Source organism: Falco naumanni, chromosome 1, assembly GCF_017639655.2.
Source record: "Falco naumanni isolate bFalNau1 chromosome 1, bFalNau1.pat, whole genome shotgun sequence".
NCBI lineage: Eukaryota > Metazoa > Chordata > Aves > Falconiformes > Falconidae > Falco > Falco naumanni.
In genome coordinates, this window is record NC_054054.1 from 61489202 (window position 1) to 61510688 (window position 21487).

At 42.6% G+C, this 21487-nt stretch overlaps 1 protein-coding gene across 2 annotated transcripts in view; it reads left to right on the top strand.

Moving 5' to 3' along the window:
• The first annotated feature begins 6769 nt into the window (after positions 1–6769).
• The window catches only part of ZDHHC2 (zinc finger DHHC-type palmitoyltransferase 2), a 43930-nt gene continuing 29212 nt past the window's right edge, over positions 6770–21487 (top strand). For both annotated transcript variants that reach the window (XM_040596426.1, XM_040596435.1), the window contains exons 1-3: positions 6770–6987; positions 17584–17610; positions 20802–20896. In XM_040596426.1, coding sequence (XP_040452360.1) covers positions 6822–6987; positions 17584–17610; positions 20802–20896 — 288 coding nt within the window. In that variant the 5' untranslated portion in view covers positions 6770–6821. The remainder of the gene's footprint in view (positions 6988–17583; positions 17611–20801; positions 20897–21487) is intronic.

Here is a 21487-nt window from a genome sequence, read left to right on the forward strand (position 1 = left end):
GATTCAGAAGCTGCAATCTAGATTCAAATGAGCGTAGTGCTATAAAAATAAGCTTTAATTATATTCAAATCTCTGCAATAAAATATGAAGTTAATCACCTAGGCTGTCCAAAAAAATGCATGCAGAGAATTGCATGAGATCCAGAAATGCCACAAACTGTTTTAAATTGGCAAACTAGCAAGTTAACCAGGACATCGTAAGCCGTTGCTCCTGGGAGCTGTGCATTCTCATGTGCTTTCCTTCATGGCCAGTAGCATGTCTGTGAAGGGGGGTGAGACAGCTCAGTTAGACAGGAACACAGCCAAAAACCTCACACACGTAGTACAGATGTGATTCAACGAAAACAGCTCCCCATTACAAAAGTGCTGTGGACAGCACATGAGAAGGGGTGGAAATACATCGTCTTTCTCTGGTACTGTGAATCTTGCATCCTTTTCTGTATCATTTCATAATGAGAGTGGACAAATTTCCAGAACTGGCTTACAGATTGGCAATTAAAACACTTCCATGGGAAGTGGAAAGAAATTAACTGTGGCTGCTGCTGCTGCACTTTGTGCAAAGACATGCTCTGAGGATCCCCAGCAATAGAAAGCATGAACATGGGCAGGTAGATCATCCCTGGACAATGGCCAAACCTAGATGTATGACCAAGGCACTGAGTGGCTCAGCTCTGTTAAGGCATTTCAAGGCATTAGCTGTAAAAGAGGGTTTACGTGATCTAAAAAAACACCCAGGTTGTTGGACTGAGAGTTTTACATTTACATGCCTGCTTTTGGAATCAACCATTAAGCCACATAACTTCAGCACCGAAGGGCAGAAAGCCCAGGACTGGTGCACAGAGCATGGGACATCACCAGGTGAGATAAGGTTTCTTACATACAGCCCTTTAGGGGCTTTCTGCTCCAGGGATCATGATTTTTTGCCTAAGCAGAGGCATGCCTTGGGGCACTGTACAGATCTCCATTGCACCAGAACTAGTACTGGTTTGATTTCCCATGTTTCCCACCTTAAGTGACAAAAGGGGAAGCAGCAGTGGAATTAAAACTCTTAAGATTAATATATCTGGGAAAAAAACAACACAATGAAAAAGTTACTGCTGAAAGTGACAGAAGAGTGGGTGGATAATGAGCCCAAATAGGACTTTAAACAGCTTCCCTGAAGGCAGACTGATAAATACAGTGCTGTATCAATCCAGGGGTAGGAACCAGGAAGTTCCAGGCAAGGACATTGTTACTTGAAGAGGAGCTAAATGAGCCTCTCCTGGGGAGAACCAGGCAAATTTCCATACTGTGGAAAAGTAAAAACAAACAAAAAAAAACCCAAAAACCAACAACAAAAAACAAGCATACAACAACAGTTAGGTTTGGGTATCCAAACAGTTGCAAATAATTAAGTATCTAGTTAGGGTGAAGGGAGAGCAAAAGGATGAGTATAGCTGGGCCAGCCCTTCAATCAAAATACATCTGCCAGATAGACTGGGACTGGAGATGGTACTAAGCTGCTTGTTTTCATGTAGCTGGGAGCCACAAACTATACACAGATGGTACTTGACTCCAGCTGGGATACAACATCTATTTTCTAAGTGGTATCACGCCAGAGTTGTTGCAGAGTTTTCTTTTTCTGTGTGTGGTAAGTGTGGTCCAACATCCAAACATTCTGGAGAGAAGCAAGCGGTGTGGTCACTGTGAAGGTCAGGGAGCATCCCTCTAGAGCCACTGGTTCACCTAATTAGCGCCGTATGCCTGTTTGTCTGTGTCTACATGTATGCTTGTTTCTAGCTGCTGGTCTGTGTATTGCCCTTGTGTGAGAGAGCAACTATTTATACTCCTGGTGTACTGTCCCTCCTCCTCTTGCTGCTCCACTGAATTTGCGGGATGTGGTGGGGGAGAAAGTATTCCACCATATCAGATTGCCTGCGCAGAGGAGATGTTCAGAATCTGTAAGTTCCAAGTGCCTAGTCTGAAAAATACTTCTTAAATTAAGACCATTTTTCATTTGTGTTTATTTATCATTCACTGTATTCTGCATATACTTACTTTGGGATTTTTTTAATTGTCCAAATAATGAAAGAAATACTGTGCTTAAAATGATCAGACGGTTATTATGATAGTATAAAATGAATCATGCTTTATAATTTTCAAACTACTCTAGTACAGTAAATCCAAGACATCTTAAAATGATGTAACAACATGAAGACTTACTTTTCCACAGTCAGTTGCCGTAAGGGTAGCCTTATGAGCTCAGTGTAATTTTATAGCTGAAGTGTAATGAGCTGGATACACATAGAGTATTTCCAGTTACTGATCATAACCTATGAATGGACAGTAAACGTGAAGGTTTCTGGCCAGCCTTGGATATTAAATCCGCAAGAGGCTAGATGAATGCTAAAGTAATTCCTTGACAAATGCTGTCTTAACTGCAGTACTGTGGTATTCAGTTCGCTGCACATTAAGGAGAACACTGCTATTTTCATAATCACTTTTCTTTTGTTTCTTTTGTGACTCATTTTACTTTTTTATTCTTGTTGTTTTGAAATTTTATGACCTTTCAAACTGGTACAAAACTGAGCTCCAAAGAGACTCACTGTGCTAGATTATAGGTAACAGACAGTTTTTCTCTGCCATATGTTAAACATCCTCGCTTTAAATTTCCTTCCATTTTGCAACTGTTATTTTATGAGGTTGATTATCAGGAACTGTTTGTCACATCTTAAGAAAATACATTCAAGAAATCTGTGTAACTTCATTAGACGTGTGTGAACCTTCTACTACTGTTTACTAACATCAGATTTCCTATTAGTTCCTTACTTCTTAAATGCACCAAAATGCTCTTAACTGCTACCCATATACAGTGAGCACTGTGGAAACGCAGCAGCATCTGACTATAAGTAGCAAAGAACTTTTGATGTCAGCAATTAGAACTACAATTTAAAGGTAGTTCAACAAAGCAGAGCCCCCTGGACTTGCACAGGGGGAGTTTTTAATTAGGACTGCATGCTAGGGTACCGAGATGCTTTCCTTCAGAAAGAGGCGCTATTTCCACTCTCCACTTCTGTATCTGAACCCAGCTGGAATCTAACTGTCAGCACATGTGGAAGGAGAGAGCACCTGCTTTGTTAACCAGCATCTGATCAAGAACCTTGTCAAGTGGAATGATGAGGAGAAGGGAGGAAGCCAAACATGCAGAGGCACAAACCCAACCAAACAATGCTCAGAGAGACAACAGCAGGGAACAGCCCTGGTCAGCCAGACTGATCAATAAGGGTATGTGGAGCAGGAGGATGCTTGTTTCAGCCAGATCAGCTGGACAAAGACCTTATCAAAATGCAGGGAGCACCAAGCTGGACCAGCTGGTGAGTACGGGACCACTGAGCAGGTAAGAGGGCCGGGGATTCAGGCAGAGGTGTCAGACAGCCAAGGAGGCTGTGCCTGTACTCGGGGATGTGCAACTGCATGTGTACTTGTGAGCACAGAGAGGAGGGTGTGTGTGCGTGGTTTCACTAGTGTACCTCCGCCCTGACAGCTGAAGGGGAGAAAGGGACTTGGCTGTTGGTACTTGAGTGAGTCCTGTATGTAGGTGCTGTTCAAGTTGCCACTGGTTGAGCAGGAAAGCAGCAGCCACATCCAACAGCCTGGGATGGAGACACCAGGTCCCAGGCTGGGCTCCAGCTGCCTGGCAAGAGGATGCCTGGCCCCAGAGCTGCAGGTGGCAGCCCCTTCTTGTAACATCCTTTCTCACTACCTAGGTCACAGAACCTGAGACAGAAAATAGTCAGACATGGTAATGTTAGAAGTACCCATATGGATTCCAGGAGAGACACTTAAAAAATAAAATCCACCAGCAACACCTTGCATATACCTTGTCTGAGGGGAAAAGCTGAGTGGTTCTGCTTATAACAAGAACATTTTGGTTTGATTTGCCAAACACTCAAGCCTCCTCCTCAAACCCCAGCTACCTTTAGCCCAGCTTCTGACAAGAAAAGCCTGTAAATAACCTTTGTTTCCTCTTTTTCTTGTGAACATTTCATACAAACATCAATAAACTGTGCCCCAGATAACCTCTCTCATTGTTGAGAGAGGCTGCCCCAGTACAGTCGCTTGGGAAATCTGTCCATGAATGGTTTAGATCATCCCAGAATTTATTTCTGCCATAATGCGATGATCCTTTGAATATGCTTGCTCTTGAGGGTTTTTTGCTGTTTCGTAAAATTTCTGCAGGTCGTACCGCAGAGAGAGGAAGAAAGGCACAGAAGGAAAGGGTCTCTCATGACCCATCTGGACAGTGATAAGAGTCGTGGAGGGAATAGCAAAGAACTGTGGGCATGAAGGCGAGCTAGAGAGCCCATGTCTATGGGGAAAAGCCACAAGCTCAAGAGGACAGAGAGATTCTTTAGCGCTCTCTGGCCAAGGGGTGCTCCAAGGTAATTGGGAGCATCAGTCAAGGCAGGCTCTTTTGTCCCAACTAAATTAAAGTGAGGTTTGGCTGTTTATTTCACTAAACAGGCTAATTTTGAACCAGAATGACAATGATTTGGGGACTCTGGTAAACAGTATGCTATAATTATCATTAATGTAATTATTAGCATACTAAATAAGAAAATTCTGATTATTGTGAAATCTTAGCAGTGAGAAGAAGGTGGTAGTGGTCATGGGAAAGTTAGAAAGCTGGACTACACAAGCTCATTTCCATGAAGGGGTAATAAAAAGCCTCTGACCAGATATTTTATGATATAATTTGAGGTCTTAGTAACACACGATTTTTTTTTTATTCTCACCTCTCTGGCAAATTGCCACCTCTCTATATACATAATTTGTATAATAGCTATTATTTCAAATAATTAATTACTACACTAAAGAGTTTTCTCTAACTTCTACTATGTTTACCTGGCATGTGTAGTTGTTAATAAGCCCCGTATCACATACAGCATTTTAAAATGGTTTATAGGAGAAAGATTTTCATAGCCCCCAGGTGCGATGCAAAACCTACATCCTTATATGTACAGCATCCAGCTGCTAACTTCTCATGGTACAGCCACGTAACCCTGGAAACACACAAGTTAGATGCGTTATCCTTTGTATCTGAAAGAAGTCACTGTCAGCTGTTTCCAAATGAGAAAAGCCATCAAATGAACTCAATTGCCTTCATTTCTTTTCACTTTTGCCAGTAAAGCACAGGGTATGCATTCAGGCAGCAGTAATCTTGTTCCTTATACTTTTAAAATCTGTTTTGAATAACCTTTAAATGCTCTATTAAAATGTTGGCCTTAGCAGTGACTTGCATAATTAATTCAGGTAAAATAAAGTGCTTTTATTGTCTATGTCATGTTGGGTTTGGTCCTTTCCTCTTGTTTTATGAAATACAGTATGCAGGAACATCAGATCTCTTTTTTAAAGCACCATTCACAGTATCTCCACCTTTTTAACGTATAATATGTAATTCCCCATTATGCAGAATCTTAAGCTATTATAGTCCAATCTTTCTATGGCATATTTCATTCGTTTCTCTTCTATAATAGCTATACGTTGCAGAGATGTTTCACTGAGCCATTCACGGTGATATATTTTCTTGCATAGGCGAAGATGATTTACTGCCATGGGCTATGTAATATTCCTCTCAATACATCACTCTCTATTGCTCATTCACCCGGTTCACCGTGGCTAACGGAAATTCCTCAGCCTAAACTTACAATAATGAGGGGTGCATGATTCTGCATTACAGAAAAATGCTGCAGCCATATGGTCAACTTCTTTTTCCCTCTCTTCAATAAACATGCTAGCAACTCCGCTTCATACTGTGGAACCTGGCAGCACACCTACTACCGTTTTAGTCATATTTTCCGGTTTGTTGGGTTTTTTTTCTCCTCTCTCTCACAGCTTGTTTCTTAACCAACAGCAGTCGTACGCCTTCCAGGTTGTGATTACTTTGCTCCATGCGTAGTCTCCCATGTGAGATACTACACAAGCCTTTTTTCAAAGTCCAAACACATTTTAATCAACCAGCTCCGTCCTACCTGCCACGCTGCTGTTGCTCCCAGAGATGAGCAGACTGCAGCAATGCTGCGGCCGCGCTCGGCATTTCTAATTCTGGAAGGATAATTGAGCAACAATTTTGGTGTACATCCTGCAACGTGCTCTGGGTTTACTACATTTCACAAAAGTTTCATTACCGCAACATAATGCCTTTTCGGGAAAGAGTGAGTCAGCACAGCCCCACGCCGCTGTCCCTTGGCCCGACACCCGCGGGGCGCAGGCCCGGCCACCGCGGCCCGCAGCGCTCTCGGTGCCTTACGCCGTCGCTCTGAAGCAGTGTTTGCCGGCGGGGCAGCACTTATCTTAGCCAAGTGTGCCGAGGCCTTTCCCGGGGCGGCTGGGTGCCGCCGCGCCGTGCCGGAGGGAAGGAACCGGGCGGCTCCCGCCCCGCCACGCACCGGCGCTGCCGCGCGTGCCTCGGGGCGCTCCGTGGCGGGCGGCGCTGCCCCTCGGCGGCGGCTGCTCAGGCCCCTCAGCCCCGCCACAGGGGAGGCGAGCGCGGCCCCTCTCACGACCGCCACGGCGGGGGCGAGCGCGGCCCCTCTCACGGCGGCGCAGGCTGCCGGAGCGCCCCTGCCCCGCGGCCCCACCTCGAGGGGACGCTGCGGCCGCTCGGGCGGCCCTTCCCCCCGGCCTACCCCTGCCCTGCCCTGCCCGGGGGGAGCGGCGGGCGGGCGGGCGGTGGGAGGAGCGGCCCTGCCGGAGAGCCCTGTCAGCGCGGGAGGGAGGGACCGGGGCGGGCTCCGGCGGGGTGCGCGGCCGGAGCCCGGGCACCCGGAGCGAGCGGCCGGGATGCGGTGCGGGAAGATGGCGGCGGCGCCGCCGCCAGCCGGGGCGGCGGGCGACTGGGGCGGCGTGCGGCGGCGCTGCCAGCGGCTGCTCTACTGGGTGCCGGTGCTCTTCATCTCCAGCATCCTCTGCTGGTCCTACTACGCTTATGTCACCCAGCTCTGCCTGCGTGAGTGCCGCCGCGGCGGGCGGGGGGGCGCGGCGGGCTCCGGCGGGACGGGGGTGGGCGCCGCCGCCGCCCCTGCACCTGCTGGCGGAGCGCAGCCGGGCTCCTGCCGGGACGGGGCCGCGGGGCGGCGGTTACTGTTGTTAGTTGGCCCGGGGCCGCCACGCCCGCGGGCCGGGCTGGGGCTGGGGCCGGGGCCGGGGTCCGCGGCTGCGCCGCCTCACGCTGCCGGCCGAGGCTGGGCTGGAGGCTGGCGGAGGGACCCGCGTCCCAGTCGGCCGCAGGTGGCCGGGGTCACGCTGGGCCTCCTCACCGCCTTGTCCCTCCGCCGCTCGGCCGCGCGTGGTCCCCAGCCCCACGCGAGGAGGCAGCCGCGCGCACAGGGGCTCTCGCGCGGGAGTTTTCCTCCGCGGCGCGTGCGCCGTCCCGTCCCATCCCATCCCGGGCAGGGGCTCCCGGTGCAGGTCGGCGTGAGCGAAGTTAGCCGCCCCTTGGCTTTCCTCCCCTGGGTGACGGCACACACGCATACACGTATGTACATACAGACACGCAGGGTGCTCTGCCAGCTGGTGTGGAAGCCAGAACAGGTAACACGAAATCCTCGTCTCTCCCCGTGCCGCTCTTCAGTCCTCTGGAAAATGCCCGGCTGCCAGAACTTTGTGGTCCTCCCTTGGCATCAGCGGCCTGCCGTTCATTCAGAAGTCATCCTGACTGTGCACCTTGGCGGGTCCTCGGTGTCGGGCAAATAATGAATCACGTGCTGGAGATGGGTTGTGATCTGAGTGTTTCTGTGAACTTGAGCTGTTGAGCCAGAAGGAGCTATTAAATGACCAGCTCACTAGGCTCGCTGGAATTAATTTTAGGTTCAGTTGCGGTATATAGCTGGTAGAAAAACAATTTAATCTTTGAATTTTAGAGACTGATGCACAGCGTACTGATGTTTCATGAACAGTATTATAATAATGGCACAAAGGAATACGAGTTAGCTGTTGTTTCCCCTTTCCCTTCTACTGTAGGTGAGGTTCTTTGTGGCTACTGGTCATTTAGCATCTGTTTAAGGAACAGCGGTGAGGGGAAAATACCCAAGTCAAGCTGAGTGCATTTATGTGCCAATATAACTTGGCCAGACTTCAGCTATTCGTGTCGAAAATCTCAGCAGTCTGGTACCTAATTTTGGACTACTGTTTGTTGGGTTTTTTTAACAGAAGGCTGTGATCAAATTTCTGTCTCACAGATGCTTGGCTGAGCAGTTGAGACATTAAGCAAAAAATGATTGCCAGGCCTAGCACCTCTGTTTTGGAGGGAGCTGTGAAGACTTGATGTGGTTTCTATATTGGAGGTTGGCTTTTTATGTCTTCTTTTCACTAACAGCAATCAGATCTGTTAGTTTTAAATGCTGCTTTTCAACTAGAAGCTGGGTCTTGAGTTGCTGTGCCTTCATGAGAAGAGGACTAAAGTGTCTACTTCCAGCACAAGCAAGTGAGTTGTCTGGAAGGTGGTGGGAAAAACTGACAAAGCAAGCCTGGAAAGGGGAGCTGTGAGCTGACATGAGGAGGGCAAGGATGTTCCGGGTCAAAGTGACCCTATAGTTAACATCTGTCCTAACGTACACGGCGCTGTGATGCTTACACAGTACAATAGGCTTGATTTGGGCACTACTGTTTGAATGATCTACTGTATTATTTCTTCTGTGTGATTCTGTATAACAGAATTCTGAGTTTTAGCTTACCTGAAAGTGAGTACCTCTTAAGGAAATGGCATGCTTGAGTGAGTACCTCTTAAGGAAATGGCATGCTTGAAACCAGCTTCAAAGTATAAACTGTGGTGCTGTAATTCCTTGAGAACTGCTCAAAGCAAAAGGCCTGTAATGGGAGGGGAGGAAGAAGGAATCCTGGGGCTCTGCTAAAACATCTTTTAGTTAATTCCTTTCTATGGACATAGGTGATTTTTTGGTTTGTTTCTTTGTTTGTTTGTTTCATCCCACCCCCCTTCCCCATTCTGCCTGGCTCACCAGTTTTTGAATTCAGCTTAGCAGTTGTCCGCAAATTCCACTAATTCCATCTTTTATTTATATCTGGATGTTTTCCCTTGGTTTTGGCATATTAAGATAAAATAAAATTACGTCTTGTCTTACTAATGAATATTTAGTGTAAACAACAGAAGGAATAGCTAACAACTCTGAGAACGAAAGCCAACGGCAGGAATAGACTGTAAGCATTTCAGTGCTTTGAAGCCAGCCTGTCTGCTCAGTGCATCTTTTATTCCTGCAGCACTGCCTGCTAAAGAGGACGTATATAGCTGCTTATTTTACTGCATCTACTACCATTGACGCTAACGACAACGTACAGGAAACAGCGTTAACCATTGTGCAGTGGGACTCCACAGAGTTATAACGCAGGTGGTCTATTTGAGCTTTTAGTAATGAGAAAGTGTTTCAAATGTAGTATTTTGAATATTTTCTGCAATTTCAACTGAGTGTTGTAGGAGAGACATTGTATCTTTTTTTAGAAGGGAAGAAAAAGTACTAAGGTGTTTCCTTTCTTCCCTAAAGCCGCCGAGTAGTTACAATACTGAGCAGCATTTTAGAAACAAAAAGGTTTTAGAAACAGAAAAAGGAATTCACAGACTTTAACTGTAGTGTTACTATGTCTAGAGTTCTGTCTCTTATTAGTGGATTCGGTTAAGTGCTTGTGCTGCTTTAACCTTTTAAGGAAAAAGAGAAAGTTATTGAACACTAGCAAGCAGCTTTCTTCCTGCTGGTTGTAGAATACTGGAGTTAAATGTGTAAATGAATTGGTTTTAAAACACCTGACTACAAATTGCTTCTCTCTAATTTAGTTCCATTATCTTGATTTTGATGGTGCTGTCATCTCACAACCCCTGTCTGGCAGTAGTAATTGTCTTTTTCACCCAAATAACTTCCTCTGTGTTTAAAATTAATGGGCCTTTAAGTGTTAATCTTTAATGTGTTTATCAAAACCTGAGGGTTACAGATTTATTGTTCTTCCTCTAAAAAAGATGAGGAAATACAGGCAATGTACAGTGAGTACATTGAACTTTGACAGCTGAAGCTATTCAAATTTTGACCTAGGATATATGGAACAACAGTAACCTGAAGTGCAAATGGAATTCTTTCCTTTGGCATCCACATGTCTGTACTCAGAAAATATGAATTTAATTCAGTAAACTATATGCAAAGAAAATAATTATTCTTACGTCTTCCTTCTTGGGTGTCTCTAACTCCGGTTAGTAGAACTGTAATGGACTTGGAGTAGCTACCCACTCCATGCTTTGGGAAAGGCAGAATCAGTAGTAATTTGCAGTTTCTGACAGTTGTTTGTCAGAACTGTTCTTGATGAACTTGGATGTTGAGATCCTTTTGGGGGTTTTGTTCTGTTTGTTTTATTTTCCTGCCAGTTTGTGATTTGGAATTGCATGTAAGAAGGAAAGCGTGAAAATTTGACAGTGCTGTGACAGATGTTTTTAGTGAAAATACCAACTGGGCTGATGAAAGGGTTATCCAATAAATAGGAATTAGTTGTATATGTTCAGTTTTGATCCATAATTACATGTCACTGATTTTAATTTTAAGGTTTTGCTCAGGGAATCCTGTCTGAAAATATAGCTTGAGTTTATAATTTTGAAGAAGGAAAATAAATTTCCTGTGGAACATAGAAACGAGCAATAAGCATTTTCTGAAATACTTCAGTGGAGGGAAAGGGAGGAACCATTGCCACCTGGTGAGTGATGTGCCTGATTTGGGAAAGAGTTAGTGACTTCAGCACAGTTGAAGAGGGTGACAAGACATTCACAGTACAGTCTGGAGAGCTTATAAACCACATATTTGTTTTTGAGGATCTGTCCACAGCTACCTTCATTATGGAACAGAAAAACATGGAATGACATCCAGCTGCTAAAGATGTTAATAGTCATGGAAGATTTTTGCTGGAGGATCAGATTGATTAATGCTGAATTGAGTTTTTGAGTCTGTGTAACATCAGTGGAATGGAATTAAAGCAGGATAAAAAGCTGCTTAATTCATCACAGTGCAGAGGCAGAATTAATGCATGCCCTGTAGGCATGGCACAGTATCATCAGAGGATCAGAAATGGGAGAAAATATGAAGATAGAAGCTGATAGAGGAAAAAAAAAAAGAGAGGGAGAAAAAAATAAAAAAAGATGAGGCCCAAGATTAGGTCAGCTGGATTTTGGATTTGAGCTCTTTGCTCAGTATGTTCTCCAAATGGATCAAAGGATTTATGGTACTTGCTGATCATGTCTTGTAATCACCTACGTTTTTTACAATGTACTTATATTTCTATAGCCAAATATAATATTGCAGTTGGCTGTTGTCAAATACCAGTTAAATACCCTGTCTTTAAATTGGCTGCTAAGGCAGCAATGGACTTTGGTCAAAGCAAATTTGTATTTTTATACAGTATTTTGCAAACCCTATGTTTTTTCCTTTTCTGAGATCCCTGGTTACTTTATGAAAAGTTTCAAAACTGACTGCTGAAGTAAAATTGGCTTCTGAATTTGAGCCAGCAGTACTCCTGTGCGTTTCCCAAATTTCATTTGATTTCTTTCTCAGACTTTCAGAGGCGGCTGCCATTCTCCACTTCTGAAATTGAATTGAAGCCTGTGTTAAGTATGACTGATTATCTCTCTGTGTAGTGCCAAGTGTACTACCTATAGGTTTTGTGCCTTGAAATTTAAACCATGGCTTTAAGTTGAAAACATAAGGTCTGTTAGGAAGATACAATTACTTACTATATATGATTGTGTTTTCAGTTAAAGATTTAAAACACTGCTTGATACATAGTGACTAGAATAGATGTTCTTGTCAGGGTGTACTCTGTCTGCTAAAAAGTATCTGGTTATACAGCTTCTCTAGAAGTAGTCTGCTCTGCAGTTAGTCCTTGTGACTTACAAAGTAAACGGGAAGTTTGTAAAGAAGAACTATTCAATTCTTAGTCATAGTCAAATCAAAAGGAGTGGGTTTGTGTGCTTAACTTGAAAGGTACCAAATAGCAGCTTGCTGCTCAGTAGGTGGGCAGTAACGTAGTTTGATGGGCACAGGGTTAAAATGAATTTACTGAAACATTCACAAATATTGTCAAATCCAAATGTATGGGTTATTGATGACTACTTAGGCCAACCTTAAATCTCCAAGAAATACTTCTGTTACTTTTGTTCTGAAGCGAAGCACTGGTGGCAAAGTCTCGGTGGTGTTTATTGCAAGCACTGATACTGCAGACAACAATAGAACAGTTATAACTGTAAAACATTTGTATGTGTAGAGAGCTGAGTTAAATGGCATCTATAGATCAGTGGCTTACAGCTTCACATATGCTATAAAGATAAAATACACTCTTAGTTTTGTGAATCAGGTCCAAGATATTAAACTGTGTAAAAGTTTGAGAGAAACAGCTATTTATGGATGTGGCTGCAGAGTCTCTGAATCAGATGTATCTTATGTTCCCATTCCAAAGTTTTAAGTATTTAAAAAATGTGCATAAAATATGGAAGCAAGAATTTTTATATTCACTTCCATCAAAGCTGCTTTTAAAAAAAAAACGTTTCTCTAGTCTTTTTTCTCTCTCTCTTTTTTTTTTTTAATTTTTTTATTTACCCCCCCCCCCCCCCCCCCCCCCCCCCCCCGCCCCCAAATCTAACCATTACATTTACTGTTCAGGAACTTTGATTTTGGGTTTAAAAGTCAAGCAAAATTTAATATTAGAAAACGAATGCAAATTCTTTACATGAATTTTTATCTTCCAGAATCTTTGGGTTTTTTTGGTAGCAATGTGTCTTACCACGTCTGTAGCTACATGGAGACAGATGCCTACTTAATTTTTTCCATGGGTGAGTGAGAATAAAGATTTCTAGAGAAAATTAGCCATAGTTAAAGAAGTGGGAAATCCATTTCTGTCACTGAATTAAGGTCTGGCCCAGTGCAAGGTGCCTAGCAATGTAGCTCCTCTTGGCAAACTGATTTGGTGATGGAGTGGTAGCAGGCAGTTTTGAGATATTGTGGTGCCTCTTTGCTTGCCAAGGCAGCATTCCTAGTGCTGCATTGGTTGTCTCCCAGTGAGGAAGACTACCAGCAAGTGTGGGATGAATCCCCCAAGCTTCTCTGGGTGTCCTTTCCATCCTGGATTTTTTCCTGTCTTTTGTAACACAACTTTCTGACCTCAGTCACTGTTGTTTTTTGCAAGCGCAGGCAGTTTAGCAGCATTGACTACTGAATGTGCTGTTCCTGATTCTGGCTGCCTGCAGCTCAGGGCAAGCAGGGAATGATGTTTCTGGCTCAGGAAATTGGCACCTACATTGGCTGAAGTCCCGCATATGTCCCAGCCTGATCCCTGATTCTGATGAGCACCGTCTGCAAGCTGTGTGATGAAACAGAGAGGCTCTAATTATGTGATAGTCTGCTAGTGGCTATAACTGTAAATGGCATCCTGATGCTTTAGCAGTGGAAGGCTGATTCTTAATGAAATTGGTCCCTGCAGTAGCTCAGGCAAACAGAACTGTAACTTTTTAATGATTTCTTGAAGACAGGTCATGGTTTTATAATTATCTCCGTCTCTAAATGTATGGGAGTATCATTCCATTCCTCTCTCAATCAGTTTTACCTTGTTTTCTCCCTGATCATAGAAATTGCTTAACAGTTGGGATTGGTGTGTCCTTGGTGTTTATTTTAGTCATTATAGACATAAATGCTTTTTACTCTTATTTGTATGCTATTGGACTACCAGTAAGTGAATTTGCAGCGTGTAAGCTGATATTTATTAATGACAGGATGCACAGTCTGACCTACTTTTCTGTGCACTACCAGCAGTGAATATAACCCCTTGGAAGAGAAATGAGAAAACTGCCAGGAAGACTGGTATAAATGATTCACAGTAGACTATATCATCAAATACTATTGAATAATATAGCTAAGCTGTATCACTGAATCTACTGAAAAATGTAAAATTTGTTTTAAATAAATACATCACGCGCTGTTCAGAAAGTGGGGAAACGTTTCTTTGATCAAATCCAAAATTAAAGGAGGTTGTTTTTTTTTTTTTATGTTAGAAAGTTATTTTCCATGCACTTAAATAGTGTGATTTTAGAATTATAAGCATCTGGTGGTTATCCTAAAATGTCTTTGTATCATGGTCATTCTATAAATAGAGAAAGTTTAATTTTTAAGAGAAATTTAAGAGATAGTATGATTTATAAGAGGGTTTTTGTTTGTTTGCTTTTTCGTATTTTGTTTTCTGCTGGTCAATTCTGCTACAATTGTGAAAAAAAACAAAGAAACAAACAGAAAACAAAACCAAACGAAATGAACCAAAAAAACCCCTTTATTTCCTCCCTGGTCCTGTGTTATTGCAGATGTCTGTCCAATAGTTTCCCACACATTATACCTCCTTCATGGAGCCTTCATCAAAGGTGATTTAAAAGGCACAAGCAGGAGGAGTAGTACTTCACTTTGTGAAAAGCTGCAGGTTGTTGGATATCTTGGATGTTCCCCTGTGTCACCAGTGCAGCCAGTCTCCTTGTAAACACCAGCTGCAGTAAATGTGGAGAAAAAAAGATGATAAGATCGAAGATACTTGACATCTCTGTTCAGCCTTGCCTCTTCTACTTCGGTGTCTTACAGCAGTTGCAACTCAGGAGCTTATGAAATAACTCTAAGTTATATTCAGGTGGTAAAAGAGATTAAAATGACAACAAGATGTATCAAAAAACCCTAGTTCTCACTCTGCTGGGATTAACTGGACATCTTTGGGCATTTGCGTTTTAGCCTTCATGGTCCGCAGCTCCTGACTGTCAGGAGCACTTTGCTTCCAAGCTAGACGCCGCAAAAGCTGAAAAGACAGTCCACCATGCAGGTGCAGATGCCAAAGAGTGCATTTGTCTCAGAGGTGAACAGAAGATTTGAAAAGCTGTAGGCTTGCAGTCAGTTAGAAGTTATTAAATCATGGATTTATTAGTTGTGTTGGTCCACTTACAGACATGTGGAAAAGTTAAAAGTCTCAAGCACGTTAATTAAGAAATTTTATCCAGCGTTAAGAGGGAAGAAATATGGCAGCTGCTTTCACAGCAATGTTCTATGCCATTCCCGTGTTTGGAGAGAAAAATACCCCAAAATGTTGTGAAAGGTTGGTTAGGTAGATTTTAGTTTGAAATTGGTGATTCTGCAGTGTATGCTTGGCTATGGGTTTGTAATTAGCAGAGAGTAGTTACTCCAAGATGACTGGCAAAATTTCTGCACACCTTGCTGACCATACAAGGAGGAAGAAAATCAGAATTTTGAGTAGTGGCTAGTTTGTCCTAATCTGAGAGCTCCAGCACTTTTAGATTACATATCAGCTCTCAAGATGTCTTCTTTTTTTTCTGGTGAATGACTGTTTACCTACAATTTTACAGTTCTTGTGCATTATTGTACTGCAGCATTTCTGCTTCTCTGAGTCAAATGTATATACATGTTCCATCAGCTTCTCTCCTGCAGTTGTCTAGATGGATATTCAGCTTACCAAGTTCTAAAGATTTCTCTTAGCTGAACTAGAAAACTGAGGGCAGAATAGAGTTTTCTTTACAGTGGTTTATGCAACTTCTGTGGCGTCTTTCTGGTTTTTGTAAAGATCTTTCTAAACACAGTTATTTACCATCTTCCCTCAGGTAAGGTAGATGGTCTTTTTGCTAGAGCTATAGTCAGATCTCCATTTTACTAGACCTATTTTAGGATTATAGTTGTGGAATAATTCATTTGTATTTGAGAGGACCTTAGCTCATCTAGTCCCACCTCCTAATCAAAGCAGGGTTAGATGTGAGGTCAGACCAGGTTGTTCAGGGTTTTGTCTGGCTGTGGCTTGAAAAGCTCCAGAGATGGAGCCTGTACAACATGGCTGGGCAGCTTGCTCCACCGGTGGACTGTTCTCATGGTGGAAAAGTTTTCCCTTGTATCAAATCTGATCCTCTTGTTTCAACTTATACATGCTGGCTCTTGTCCTTCCACCCTGTGCCATTATGAAGAACCCAACTGTCTCGACCTCCTTGATGCCTCCCTGGAGGTCCTGTTAGGTCCTCCCAAAGTTATGTCTTATGCAGGCTGAACAAGCCCTGGCCATGCAGCCTCTGCTTAGAGGATGAGTGATCTGGTCCCTACCAGCTTGGTTGCTTTCCCCAGGACTTATGTTGTACTGGGGGGCCCAAAGCCCCACGATGTTCTGGTTGTGGTCTAATGAATGCTGCGTCGAGGGGGATAAGCCCTTCCCTTCCCAGGCTGTGCCTCTGCTAATGCAGCCCAGGAGGCTGGTGGCCCTCTCAGCTGCCCAGGTGCTGCCCACCAGCACCCCCACGTCCTCTTCCACGGAGCTGCTCCACCCAGCAGTGCCCAGGCTGTATCGTTGCAGGCGGTTGTTGCTTTACAGGTGCAGGATTTGGCCTTTGCCCTCGCTGAATTTTGTAAGGGTCCTGCTGGCCCACTCCTCCAGCCTGTCTGGGTCCATCTGGATGGCAGTCCTGCACACAAGCATTTCAGCTGGTGTCCCCTGGGTGGTGTCACCTATAAGCTTGATGAGTGTTTGCTCTTCCAGAGCATTAGTTAAGGTGTTGAGCAGCGCTGGCCCCACAGTACATTCTGGGACTGTGCTCGATCTCATTAGTGACTTTCACTCTATCAACAAGGCCTAAGTTTAATACATCAAAGTAGGATGGCGTGGCTGCTTGGCCTTTCAGTAGGAGTTGCCTTGTGGCCGCTGTTTGAAGACCAGCCTTGTGCAGCCATTTTTATTAGGAAAGCAAGAGTGGATGAGAGATCCATATAGGTACTCTCTCTCGCTCACAGCTGTAGGTGCCAGTATATTACGGGTTTTAGGCCTCTTAATTGGGATGGATAAATGTGTGGTGGAGTGGTTTGGGTGGAAAGGGAAGAGCACCATGAGGTTTTGATCGCTTTGGAGTTTCTGATCTTTCAGAGATATCTGTTGTGGGGTGGTTAGTTCTTTTTTAAATAATGTAACCAAGAGTGGAATATAGGTGTAAGAAAAAGATTCATTATTTTTCATAAATGCAGTGACTGATACATGATACCAGTGTACTCCATGTCTGACATATTTGCATCTTTCTTACTCTCTTACTATCCCTGAATCCTGTAATCTGTAGGCAGTTTCTTAAAGGAAATGCAGCTTTTGTCTACTTTCAATTTTTATGCCTTAGCGATCTAAAGTATCAAAAAGTACTGCTGTCAAAACCAGTTCTGGAGTCTGACACCTCCACCTCAAGAACAGAATGAACAGTAAAACCTGTACAACCTCAGTTAAAGAAGTTACTGTTCTTCAGAGGTGGCTTTTCTTGGGGCTAAGCTTGGGCAGCATTAGATAGATGAAGGTGCTAGTTCTCAGGAACCAAGCCTGGGAATGGGAGCTAAAATACCTTGTAAGCAATTGGTATTGTCTACCTATTTTTGTGATGAATGTACACAGCATAAAAGCTTGATGGTGTGGCCTTCTGTCTTTGGTTGAAAAACAAAAGTTCAAGATATTCAGTTATGTCATTTGCTATTTAAACATCATTTTTATGCTTTCCTTTTTTCTCATTTTTCAGTGACAATGGCAAATATTGGAGAAAAAGGTAAGATTTTTATTAGCTGTTTATAAGTGGGATTTATATATCAGGGCAATATAGTAGCTTACTGGTAGAACTGAGATACAGACCTAACCTGTTTTAAATAAGTGTATATTTTGTGTTCCTCAGCTCCTTTTATTATCCTGCTGTTCCTGAATATTGCTTTCACCATTCCAAATAAAGATGAGAAAAATTAGAACTTTGTACTCTTCTTACTGGCTTTCTGAAGTGTCAATTAAAATAATCCTTATATTCTGGTTTTAAAAATTTTTCTTCATAACAAGGAAAACTCTTGTAAAACCAGGACTTCTAAAGGTGAGCAAGGTGCATGTTGCACTCTGCACAAACTTAACTGGGAGGTGAATTTTTTCTGCAGTTTCTTTTTAACCAGCATCTTTGAAGAAACAGAAGAATCCTTCAGATACCTAACCTTTTCAAAAATAATAAAACTACCTGATTAGCTGTTATGAGAGCTTCTACCCCAAGACTGTAGCATGTTTAGATTGCTTTTGCAGATAATATTTTAATACTACAGCACAACATGGAAATGTGAAGTGTGAGGCTGTGGAGCTTTTGGAGGGAAGGGGTTGGGGGTTAGGAGGCAAACTATGCTTTTTTATACTTGTGTAATTCCATCAGGTTTTATTAAGTCATTTACGACTCCCTCACTTAGAAAAAGTAGTTGCCAATTAAGAAATACTTGCTTGAAAAACTTTTTTCAGTTCAGTGATCTCTTCCCCCTTATGAGTGCATAAGTTTATCTGCAAACTTCATCACCTGCAGGCTTAGAAATAATTCTAGTTTCTTGCTGCTCCATAGTGTGTGGGAGAGATCAGAAAAATTCATTGGGGAACTGTAAATTTCCTTATTTTTAGCTGCTCAAACCTTGGTGAGCTTCAGCCAGTCAGGAGAATTTTACCCTGCCTGTACTTCTGCCCTAAGTGTTTTCAGGGATGAAAACTGAGCAAATGGGGCTCAGCCCTACTACAGGTTGCTGCAAACTTCCAGACAACTCTAGCTACGCTAGCTATTTGTAAATGGGTTGCCTTCAAGCAAGGGATACAGTGGTTGGTTGGTTGGTTGGTTGGTTGGTTGGTTGCTTGGTGGGGCTGGTTTTTTTTTTCCAGAAAAAGTATAAAACTGGATTTCTGCCTAAGGAGCTGTGGATAGCTCTTATTTATCTGTCTTAAGGGAACTGAGGTTCATATGTTGGATTCTCAACACCCACAGACCCAGCGGAGCAGCTAGGGAACCTAGGGTTTCCATTGTGGTGCAGGGAAACTGGTTTGTAGGTAACCTGGGAGAAGTGACCAGTTGGGACCTGCGCCAGGTTGGAAGACAGATGCAAGAGCAAGCAAGAAGAGCTTAAGTTGTGTGCAGACTTTAATGGGGAAACAGGGGATAATGTCTTTAGGCTAGAATTCTTCCTCCAGTAGTCTTTTTATTTTAATGTATGAAAAAGGAATTTTCTTATCAATCTCAGTTACCATTATTCTTACAACAATAAAATATAGATGCAGATTAGTAAATGCGTAGTGTACAGAACTGGTGTAACTTGCCCTAGCTTGCCCTCACTTTATGCCATGAATATACTGTTGTTTTAAAAGTACCGATTTTTGAGTTTGAGTAAATCAGCTTTTTTTAGAGTTGACAGAAATATTCTCATTAAAATGTAGACTGTTCCTGCCAGATGCTTGCAATAGCAACATGGTCATTTAGTGTATTGTGCTTGATGTGGAGACCAGTTCTATCACTTATACTGATGAGATTTTTTTCAGTTTATAGACATGGCATATGGCTTTTTTCCCCTGTCATCCCAAAAGCTTTGTACAGTGTTGCTCCTCAGCTTTCGTTAGCTTTTGTTTATTAATTTTTTAACTGCCTAGTGACTAAGAATAAATATTTACTGCGTTGCTGCTTTTTTGAGTAAACAAACTTCAACACCAGGAACATTTATTCAGCGTTACTTTTGAGGCAAAATTACCAAAAATAAGAACATGCTGAGCTACTGTTCCTGTATTTATACACACCATCATGCATGTGCTATGGAAAATTCTCTAGCACTGCATAGCATTACATATATAAAAACATGGACTAACAATATGAGGGCAGTATATCAGATTGTGTAGTGAAAGTACACGTTTCCCTTTATGATTTCTTTGACTATCCTGCGAATTAAGTTATATAAAGACTATTTGACCATGTAGCTTCCTTATAATCTTGAATTGTCTGTGATCTGAGTTCATCTGTATAAGCAGGAAAATATTTTTCACTGTTGCTTTCCTAGCTGTCCTTTATTTGCTGCTTCCCTGGCTGAGGAAGAAAAATCCAAGGAAATACTCTTCCTTGTGCGTTAGAGCAAGTTAATCAGGGGATATGAGTTTTGGATTCACTATTTACTGGGGTGAATTGCTCAGTACAGTAAGAGGTTTTCAATGGAAACACCTACCCATCCATGGCAGGCTGTTTGGAAAAGTTAATGTTGCCTTCTATATTCTAGTAAAACTACTCATCATGGTAAATGTTGATTGGCATCTATTTTAAAAAAGTCTAAGAATAAATCAGTGGCTGTGAAGAATATAAAGTGGTGAATGAACATTTGAATGTAAATAACCTGCAGGTTTTTAAAAACCACCCTACTTACTGTCCTCCCTCTTAAGCATCCAGCAAAACAAATTAACTGGTTATGGTTACTGCTTAGGTGTTGTATGCATATCCACTCAAAGGCTCCCCTTGCTCTAGTATTTCTTTAGGTAGCTATACTTCTTTCAGGTGGGGGTGGGTCGGGGTGTGTGTGGAGGTGTTGGTGGGTTTTTTGTTTGTTTGGGGGTTTTTGCATGGCTAGCAGTCTCCCTACATGGCTTATAAAGCTAAAAAGCAGAGATGCATCAGTTAAGTAGTATTTAACAAATGCATAAAGGGAGAGTGCTTGCTAAATGATTATGGGACTCTAATAGGCTATTAACCATTCCCTTCAAACTTTTGTAATACATGTAGCCTGTATCATGAGTTTCCCCACACAGTCTGTATTTGTCTCATGTAAAGTTGCAGTGCAGTATTTTTGTTGCAAAGCTTTTGCAGAGCCTCTGTATTTTACATCTGTTGGAGTAACTATTTGTGATATGTACAGCATCCGTTTGTAAGTACTATAATATCACTGGTCTGTTTGTATTAATTCTGTTCCTTTTTGATTTTAGTTGTGTGCCTGGTTGCTTACCACATATTTTTCATGCTGTTCGTCTGGTCATATTGGAAAACAATCTTTACGCTACCAATGAATCCTTCAAAAGAAGTAAGATAAACTTAAATTTTGTTTCTGAAATAGACTAATCAAATGCCGGATTTTGTAGTATTTGAGTAACTTAGACTCTGATCTCATGTAGTTTTACACTGTGTAGAAAAATACAGATGGTAGTTACAGCTTCTTAGTAGAAGTAAGTCAGATTGCAAACAGTGTAATGACCAAGACAAAAAAAAATTACACCTTCTCAAAGTTTTAAAGGTTTTTTAATAGCATTTTAAAATTAGATAATATTCATGATATTAAGAAGAAAAAACCTCTCCACTTGAAAATATGAGTTACTTGAACTAGCAGCTTAAATCTTTGCATGGGAATATAGTACTTTTGTGTGGGGGAAAAAATGTATTTCTGTGCGTTTAAGACTTATATTGCCTGTCAGCATCTGTCTATTGTCCTCTGAATGAAAGCTTCCTCATCTGTTTCGGTATGAAGGAACTTGGGGGTTGTGGTATGAGCATACAACAGGTAAGCTGATGCTGGGAAGCCACAAATGGCTAAGCACGACGAGACCTAGTATAGTACAGCTGCATGGAAAAGAGATCTGAGTAAATGTATACCCCAAGTCTTAAGTCCAGCTTGTAC